The 9,819-nt window shown below is 42.5% G+C and overlaps 2 protein-coding genes across 3 annotated transcripts; one reads left to right on the top strand and one right to left on the bottom strand.

The window, feature by feature from the left end:
- Positions 1–536: 536 nt before the first annotated feature.
- cryba1a (crystallin, beta A1a) lies at positions 537–3,818 on the bottom strand. Its single transcript, XM_084020385.1, has 7 exons — positions 3,716–3,818; positions 3,213–3,550; positions 2,707–2,773; positions 2,408–2,526; positions 2,049–2,190; positions 1,695–1,837; positions 537–1,061 (listed from the first exon to the last, which is right to left on the bottom strand). Exons 3-7 carry the CDS (start codon positions 2,743–2,745, stop codon positions 914–916), a joined length of 591 nt encoding a protein of 196 aa, XP_083876511.1. The 5' UTR covers positions 2,746–2,773; positions 3,213–3,550; positions 3,716–3,818; the 3' UTR covers positions 537–913.
- Positions 3,819–5,291: 1,473 nt separating this feature from the next.
- On the top strand, positions 5,292–9,428 carry crybb1l3 (crystallin, beta B1, like 3). 2 transcript variants are annotated; one of them, XM_084020382.1, is made up of 6 exons: positions 5,292–5,923; positions 6,766–6,839; positions 6,958–7,076; positions 7,172–7,304; positions 7,853–7,995; positions 8,097–9,428. In XM_084020382.1, exons 1-6 carry the CDS (start codon positions 5,842–5,844, stop codon positions 8,263–8,265), a joined length of 720 nt encoding a protein of 239 aa, XP_083876508.1. In that variant the 5' UTR covers positions 5,292–5,841; the 3' UTR covers positions 8,266–9,428. The 2 variants fall into 2 exon arrangements, with proteins under 2 accessions (XP_083876508.1, XP_083876507.1); XM_084020381.1 differs by lacking the exon at positions 5,292–5,923 and having other exon boundaries at positions 6,369–6,839.
- The last annotated feature ends 391 nt before the right edge of the window (positions 9,429–9,819 follow it).

The raw sequence follows: 9,819 nt of genomic DNA, 5'->3' as shown, positions 1-9,819 counted from the left end.
CACAAACTTGAAATCGGAGTGTTTCTCAGCTTTAGAGACGTAATACCCAATACATATAATTAAATACATTGTTTTCAATGTAGAAGAAGATCTGACACTCTTTATCTTAACTGCTGCTAATTAGCCAAATGGCTTTTTATTGTGTGTCTGGGTGGTGCAACCACAATGCAATAACTTTTTTGCATTTTGAAAATTAGGCCTTAAGTTGTTGATATAAGTGTTTAAGAGCTTATCCTCTGTTGCAACAATATCACAGGATGAGATTCTCACAAAAAACCTGCTTATGATTTTTGATAATTAACGAGTAGCACTGAATACATGTAGGTGATGATTGTGTGTGTATTATTGTCATATATGAAACTAAGTGTTTTATTTAAGACTTCCTTAAATTAATTAGTTGACACTGTTCAACATTTTGTACCTGTGAGCCCCTTTTGGGGGTTTAAAGTATTAATAGAGAACTGTGGTGAAAATGTACTGCAGTATAAACCATTCCAAAAGCAAAGAATGAAAATAAATCACAACTGAGCACCATGGAGGTTAGCAGCAGACTCTTGTGTTTCTGTTTATTTTATGTTGCCCATTCCTTCTTTATCGATCAGCGGTAACACCATCATTACCCACAAATATGAGGAGCAATGGCTCCGAGTGACATCTCCAGCTTGCCGCCATGAGGCCTTTAACTTTCTCCCCGCCTCTCTTCAGTGACTTTTTTTGCTTTCCTTCATTTTTTTCCCATCATTTCTCTTTATTTTCATTTGGCAACAGAACAAAACAAACACGCGGTAAACATCTTGATAGTGAAGCACCAGCAAAGACCTTGCTAAAGCCTGGAATGACTGGGTGAAGCGGGGTGAGAGGAAGGGGAAGGTGGAGGTAAAGAGTGAGAGGTCGGGAGAGGAGGCTGCAGGTCTCACTGCTGGATTCGACGCAGCGACTGCACCTGGAAGGACTGAGCATGGGAGCCCCACTCTCTGTAGTGTTTGTACTCGCCGCCATGACGATCACACTCCATGATGTACTGGTAACCACGGTAGCCTGGAAACTGGTAGCACACCCAGCTGGAGGAGGGAGAGATAGTGGAGGAAATTAAAGCAGTGAGCCATGATTGAAAAGAACCACACTTCAAAACTATGTGAGAAGAAGGCAGCGAGTACAAAAGCTATATCTTGTCAAGATATGCAACTACTTAAGTTGATTATAATCAAAAGAATTGCTCAAAAGCTGAGGTCACACTGTAATAAGATAGATACAAAATCTGATAACCTACAATTTTACAACATAAACCCTGAAACTGCCAGGTGTTATAGAGTATACTAAACAGCCATACTATAAATATTATAGAAAATATCAACCATAAGGAATTAAGGAACCCTGTTGAAAATGATACACATTTATGAGGTTTATCCTGATATTACATTTGATACTTGTGACTATAATGACATACGTAATTTGCACCTGAGGGATATAATAATGTGGTTAAGGTTTGTGTAGATTGTTAGTTCAGCAAAACAAAGTGTGATATTAACGAATAGACAAAAACACTTTGATTTATTCATTTTCTGCTGATGTTACTGATATACTGATCCACTATCTTGTGCCAAGCGAGTTTAAATGCAACCTGTCGGTTAATGCCAGCATTGACACGACAGAATAGTGTAAAAAAGAGCGATGGATCTGAGGTTGAGCCTTACGAGCCGCTCTGAATTTGCATGGATCCAATCTCGTTGTTGCCCCAGCCCATGGCCTGCAGAGAGGGGTAGTCATCGTTTATCTCCCACTGGCGTCCCATGAAGTTCTCCTTCTCGAACAACACCATCTTGGACTCCTTGTGGTTCTGAAAAGACATGCGGTTGACCACATATTCATGTCATTTGTGTGGGAAAATCTAAACAGTGTATAAGATTGCACTGGACTGACTTTTAGGCTTTTACAATGTGTCGGATTGTCACATCATGGGGGGCAATATGATGATCCAAATTGAGTGCTTTTTAAGACAGAATCTTTTCTGAGAGAAGAAGTCGGATAGACGGGGAACAGAAACTCACAGCTGAGCAGATGGGGCGGAATGACATCATCCTCTCAATGTGGTAGGCATTGCTGCCGCTCCATGACTCCCAGTGAGGATACTCTCCCCTCTCCAACACAAACTGCTGTCCACAGAAGCTGGAGTGCTCATATCCTGCCCAGCTGTCCCCAAAAAGCCCACCCACACAGGACCATTAGGACACACAGTAAAACAGACTGCATGCCATGTTCACCTCAATTGAGTCCTTTCATGCTCGCAGGAGCATTAGGACACACAGGAAAACAGATTATCAGTTGTCACTGAACGTAATTGTTTGACAGGTAGGTCTATTTACTGAAGGAAGCTGAAATGTTCTGCAGAGTTCATAGTCTGACTTACGCTCCACACTCCACCTTCAAGGAGCGGATGTTGTCAACGCCACACTCCATGATGTTCTGGCAGGCAGAGGTAAACTCCAGACGCTTCCCTTGGAAGTTCTCCTGGTCATAAACTGTGATCTGGAGAGGAAAGAAATGCATACATGTAGTATGCACATGCCACACGCACACACTGATGTGTGTACAGACACACACACACATCATTGACATCGTCAGGACAGGTATTAAATTGAAAAAGAATATGATCTGCTTTTTGTTGATCGTCCATGCTGATCGTATAATGCAAGACAGCACACTCACCTTCCATGGTCCCAGTGGGTTGGGGTTATTCAGAGCCATGCTACTGTGTATCTCAATGCTGATTCACCTTCAGTGTGCAGAGCAGGGAGAATCATTTGTATTGACAATTGAAGAAAACATCACACAGTTGAAACACAACCTTCTCCACATCAACTACAACATGTGTTTTTAGGGAATTTATTGCCAACTGACTTTGTATGTAAGTTCATGTTATGTGTGTTTGCATGTTTCATACAGTAGTAATAATCTTTACCTCTATGAAAGAACATGTCGACTATAGGAAACCTTTCTTGAAGCCGACTACATGTTCACATGTGATGATGCAGCTGCTGATAGGCACAATGTTTGTTCTCCCCGGTCAGTATGTGTATGCAATGGCATGTCTGACCTCAGTCTATACATTTATGTGGCTCAGCAGAAACAACAAAGACAAAAGACACAGAGATGTAAAGTGACAATAGTCTGCACGGGTCTATAGGATGAATGCATTGAGATGGAGGGCTTACCTGACTGGCCCCAAAGAATAGCAGTGCAGTGCTCACAGGGGGCTCCACAAAAACGATGTCCTGACCCCGGAGGAAACGGACCTATTTATACGTGCTGGTGCTGGAAAGCAGCTGGGCCTGTGGGTCGGGGCAGGAGTCAGCACATTGCTGTTCCAGTCATTGTTCAGAGCTGAGCTGCTGGGCTTTAGTTCGGTGCAGCGGGACTGGATGGAGGGCACCGTGCCCAGTGCAGATAAGCACACGTTCCAAATGGTCCATGAGCAGCGGGCCGGACCAAGTCCTGGCACAGCCTGGTCCAGGAAACAGGTCATCACAGATGAGAATGGTCTTGCCGGTGACTGTGACAGAAAAGGAAAAACACATTTAGTGATAAAGTGTTCAAACAGAACATTTTAACGTTGTTGCGCATGTATTGCAATTCCAGATCCTAAAAGACACATGACTCAAAATGACAGAGGTTTTCTAATAAACACGGTAGATTTGTATTTTAATAATGTACTTACTGAGTTCTTTCCACGGCACACCTCCGATCTGAACGCCACGTCCACCTCAACTGTCGTCCCATGAAGTTCTCCTTCCCGAAACAACACCATCTTGGACTCCTCGTGGTTCTGTGTATGCGTGATGGTTATTTATCATATATTCATTTTATTTCTGTGGAAGCTCCAAATTATTAATGTACATATAAGAAAATAAATCCCCTGAAGTTCACTTTTAGGCTTTTAGGATCTGTAGTGCACATGCAGGACCATTAGGACAACACAGCCAAACAGACTGCCCACCATGTCCACCTCGACTGACCCCACGTCTCTGGTCCTTTCACCTTTTCACTCACTCCTATATACACACATGCTCAGTCATGCACACACACAGTCATGGACGGAGACAGGCACGTAAAGGCCTGTTGCATGCAGTCAGAAATAAAATACATTCAGAGCATACAAAGGCGCTCCTCACTCTTACACATCCATTTAGACTTTGACAAATGGCCCTTTAGTCAGTACACAACTTTATCATTTGATTTCTTTTCATGGCAGTAAAAGTAAAAGTATAACTAATTATTCATACAGTCACTTCAGCTTAAACATGTTGCAAAAGTACCACTTTTTTAACAAAAGCTCCAATTATACATTTTCATTGTTTGTACACATATTACAGAGCTACATGCCCTTACTACTCTGTGTTTATGTGGAATTAAATAATTATCAGAGACAGTAGATTTGTACGATTGTTGGGGAGCAAATTTAGCAATCATTTAATATGTAAACCCCTTCAGTGTCTCTGTTTTACTACCCCCTGAATTCATATTTAAGTGTAATACAGCTGATACTTTCCACACACAGATAGATGATGAGAGATATGACGTTGACATTTCCTTCCAGGTTTCCCTTGTGTACACGGATATATAGACTGTAGTTGTTTGTGCTGTAAATGTAGCATGACTCACAAAGGTGAAGATAAACTGTCCCACCAAAACACATCTAAATCCTTGTCTCTCTGTTCCTCCTCCCATATCAACCCTATAAATGTCTAAAAGCTTATTTTATTAAAATGTGTTCATATTATCTATGTATTTTGCACACAAGATGGCATTTCCCGTGGGTTCTTCTTCTATGCTCTAATAATTCCTTCTATAAATTCATACAGTGAATATTTGCCCACAGGCCTTTCCCCACTGTCTGACAGCTGCATCGAAGTCATTAAAATGACATCGGATGGAAATCACAATATTCATAATATCTGTCTGCTTGCAATTAGTTTTACAAGTGCTTAAAAGAACATAGGGCCACAGGTGTGAGAGATCCATTGGAAAATATTCATACACCCAACATGTTAAATAATTCACCAGATCATGCAGAAAGCAGATAAAATATTACACTTGGGTTTTGCTTCTAGAACCAGGGATGAAAAAGACATTAAAAATGTATGTGGCCTTAGGGTCACATGATTACTATTTGTATCTGTTTTCACAATTTACAAAAAAAAAATGTGCATGGACAAACGTACACATGCATATGACATGAGTGTGTAGGTGGGATTGTATGAGTATGTGTATGTATGGATACAGCCTGCCTGTCCAGCACTATAACACGCAAAAGAGTGTCCAACACTCGCCTGTCCTAACAAAAGAGGGATGGATGTCGCTCCTGTAGTCAGCACATTGCACACACAGGGCTCAAAGGCTTGGACCGGCGGCAGCAAGGATCAAGAGAAAGACAGAGAAAGACAAAACAGATCGCAGAGAAACTGGAGAAAATTACAGAAGGAAATGAATAAATGAAATAGAGACAGTATTGAGAAAGGAAATGAGGGACAGAATGAGGGAGACCCGTCTCCAAACATAACTGTGTGTGTGTGTGCGTGTGTGTGTGTGTGTGTGTGTGTGTGTGTGTGTGTGTGTGTGTGTGTGTGTGTGTGTGTGCGTGTGTGTGTGTGTAAAGCAAACTTTCTGCTGATGGCAGTAACTGTTCCCCCATCACAATGGTGCCGCAACACAAAACAGTCAGCCGAGTCAGCGCGACATGCCCACAGATACGCAGTGTGACCTTTGACCCTGCATCGTACTCCAAAGAGCTCACAGCCAATGAGGAGTCAGAATCCGGCCTCTATAGACTCGGCCTGGATGTGAATGTATATATATATCCCCGCCAACAATGCCTGCGTCCATCATTTCTCCAAAGGTCGTTCCGTTTCAAGCTGCAGTTGTAACTGTAAGTTTCCACTCTAAGGTTTTTATACTCTTTAAGAACTGCTAGAATTATTGGATATTAAGGGAAATATTGTTGTTTTTCTGTCAAGCAAGGATCGGTTATTCTCTTAAAACTTAACTTTGGACTGAGTAGATGGAGCTTGGTTTGATTTTATGTTTGAGTGCTGCTCTCATGTTCAGTTGCTTATCCTGAGGTAAGGTGGATGAAAGTGATGAGGGGCTTTATCCTCAAAGGAAATGGATTACGGCAGGTTTGGATTAGTTCTTTGCGGCTGGTAAATTAATATTTCTCATGGAAAGGACACGATCTCAGGGAATGAACTGGGAAATAGACAGATACAACACAACTTTGAGTGGAGAATCAGATGAAATGATGTTAAACACGCTACTGGAAGCAGAAAAAAAAGAACATTGTTTTAGAAATGCTTAAGAAATCTGCTCACCTGTTCTCCAATTCCCTTTTCAAATTGAACTAGTCTTTGGTGTTATTTAACTCTTTAAAGCCTTCGTATGCTGAACATTCAGAGACATTTTATAGTATACCATCACAAAATAAAGTTACGTCTGTTTTGTTCTTACGTCACTTTAATGTTTTGTGAAAAACAACAAAGAAGATATGATATGAAGAACTGCTGCTGAAGGAACAAAATGTTCCCTCTCAGCCCAGAGGCGAAAATGAATGAATGAATGAAAATTGACTTGGAAGGATTCTGGCTCTTATGAATAGAATCATACACCACTTTTTAGTGTACATGTATTCCAGCAGTCAAGAAAACGCAATTAACCTCTTCGTAGCCTCACAGCGAAATGTGAAATTGACCGACTTTGTGCTTGTCTTCCCAGATCTGATCATGTCTCACTCAGGTGCTCAAGGTAGCATTGGCAGCCACTCTGCCGTTGGGCTGCGCAATCACAAGGTACTTGTTGGTGCCTGTTTTTGTTTCTTTTCTCGTTTGTTTTGATAAATCGACTAATGCTAAAAACCTTGAAAATGTTTTACAGAAATAAATGCACTCAGCTTGTTTTACCTTTCAGATATACCTCTATGAATATGAGAACTTCCAAGGCCGTAGGATGGACCTGTTCGGCGAGTGCCGTAACCTGTGTGAGAAGGGCTTCGACAGAATCGGCTCCATCAAGGTCGAGAATGGACCGTAAGTCACCACACCTGCCATTATCATATGTGTTACAACACTGTATATTTTCTCTCAATAAATATATGCATCTATCTCTCTATTTGACTATCCAGCTGGATGGGTTATGAGCAGCAGAACCTGACTGGTGAGATGTTCATGCTGGAGAAGGGAGAGTATCCTCGCTGGGACACCTGGTCCAACAGCTACAGATGTGACCGCTTCATGTCCGTTAGGCCAGTCAAAATGGTGAGTTGAGCCTGCAGGCTTCTTTGATTTTTAATGCTGCGTTCCCTTTTCTATAGTGGCTGTTAGTGCTGATTTTTATCCATTTTTTTTTTTGCTTAGCTTAATTTGTACCTCTCATCCATCTTCTGTCGGTACAAGGGAGAGTGCTTTTTATTATGGATGTAGTTATGTGTGTATTTATAGGCTCATTCCACTGCCAGTATTTTTGGATTAAAGCTTTTATTAGCTGACATTTTTAGTGCCACTGTGTTTCAACCTGACAATGTTCAGACTAAAATAAAAAGCAGACAAATACACGTATTCTGTGTTTTCCCCCTAGAGGTTTGGTCCTAGCTTCTGAACCAGCATTTCTATTCAATCCCATAATCAGTATTACGCAACAATTGTATTCATGCATACTTTGTACTTCATCTGACCTTGTACTTTATCTGTCTATCTATTTGTTGTTTTAAATCTCTGTATTGGGTCAAGTCTGGGGCAGAGAGTGAACCAGAAGCTGCTCCATCAGCATCAGTTACTCATTAAAAACGGATGTCTGTCTCTTATAGGATCCCCAGGATCACAAGATTTGCCTGTACGAATGTCCAAACTTCGAGGGTCGTAAGATGGAAGTGTGCGACGAGGATATCCCAAGCCTGTGGTCTTACGGCTTCCAGGACCGCGTTGCCAGCATTCAGGTCACCGGTGGAACGTGAGTCATTTCTCGCCATCAGAACGACATGAAAACTAAAAGTACAGCCGTGTGGAGCTCTGTGGTTCACGTGTGTTTCTCTCTACTTCCTCACGCTACAGCTGGGTGGGCTACCAGTACCCTGGCTACCGTGGCTACCAGTATGTGTTTGAAATGGGCCCTTTCAAGCACTGGAACGAGTGGGGAGCCCAGCATCCCCAGATCCAGTCCATCCGCAGGGTGAGGGACATGCAGACGCACCGCAGGGGCTGCTTCGAGATGACCGCATAGAGAGGAGCCCAGCAGACTGTGGGCTAACAGGAGGGAATAGCAAAGGGTTCAGGCTTGCCATGCTGCTAACTATCCCTTGGAAATTCTTCATTAGCCACCTGGCCACATAAGCTAATGGCTTTTGAATATTGTTATGCTTTTACTGGTAGGATTTGGGAGGATGTGGCTCTGATTGTCACAGACTCCCAGAGTATCTGTAACACCGGTAAAAACTGTAGCAATGCTCTCTGTCTACAGACCTCGTAGAAAGATTATGAAAGGGGGATTATATGGGGATTAGTTGATAGTTTGTGTTTATTAGTTTGTTTCCATGCTATTATAACCCTTTTATTTTATTTTTATTTACTCGCCTATGTGTTTCTAGCTTACACGCCAATAAGCCTATTCACAAAAGCGCTCTCCCTCTCCTGGGATCTACAGATTTTAGAGAGTAAAGGGAGAGACAATCATATCACTCCTCACAAAGTACTACCACGGACAGCTCGCAGCTCTGCACATGCCCTGCAGTAAGTTTGCCAAGCAGAGGGAGGCACTATCTCCTCATCTCCAAAGCAAAAGGCTCATTTCACTGAAGGGAGGAGTGCACCAGCCGATAAGAGAGAGGTGGCTGTGCAGGGTTGTGTGTTTGCAGACGTGAATATCTTTTGGCTTGCCCGTTTCAGCTCATTGATGGGGCTGTCCGAAAGATTCGCATTTTACACTTTCTCAGGGATGCTGGCGTCTGGAAAGCAACTTTCCAATGAAGAAAAATGAAATAAAGATATTATAAAGCTGAAAGATAGTCTCATCTTCATTTCTGTTTCCCTGCTTTTGTGTATTTTCCTTAAAGGTCATATTGGTATCAAACTGTTTCATTGCAGTGTCTCTGCAGAGAGCGTATTGAGCAAAGCATCGAAATCTTTTGGTTTTGGGCCAACAACTTTGCTGTTTTGGTTCAAATCTCTGATAAACCAACTGTATACTATCTACTCAGCACCAAAACGCCACACGGACAAAGATAAAGACGAGTCGCAGGCTTCAGCAGCTAAAATGCCAGATATTCGCTAGTTGGTAGGGACCAAAACAGAGCTCAAAGCAGAGTCAATATTAGACTTCAGGAGGCCAGACTTACAACTGAATGCTAATGTTCTGCTCAATGGGTAATGCGTTTGTGAGCATATCGGTAATGTAAGGTAATGATATATACATTTGATGTTTGAAGGGTGTTTTTTCTGCAGCTCTCTCTCTCTCTCTCTCTCTCTCTCTCTCTCTCTCTCTCTCTCTCTCTCTCTCTCTCTCTCTCTCTCTCTCTCTCTCCCACACACACTCACTAAAAACAAACATCATGTCAAGATGATTTTCTGACCTCTGCCTCGTGAAGCTCATCTCTGAGGTGAGAAACGACTATTGACTATTAATCAGCCGCCGTCCCCGAGCAGAGCCCGGCCATGCACGCACTGATGTACCCGCGGATGACGAGGCGCGCAGACTGTCAGCCACGCGCCACTGGTCGGTTTAAAGCCACAGGATTTGGATTAAATAGCTTGTGAGGGAACCGATGAGCCTTGAGTGCGG

Source organism: Eutrigla gurnardus, assembly GCF_963514095.1.
Source record: "Eutrigla gurnardus genome assembly, chromosome: 10".
Classification (NCBI taxonomy): Eukaryota; Metazoa; Chordata; class Actinopteri; order Perciformes; family Triglidae; genus Eutrigla; species Eutrigla gurnardus.
Note: the sequence above shows the minus strand (reverse complement) of the source record. Positions and strands in the feature narration are given on the sequence as shown.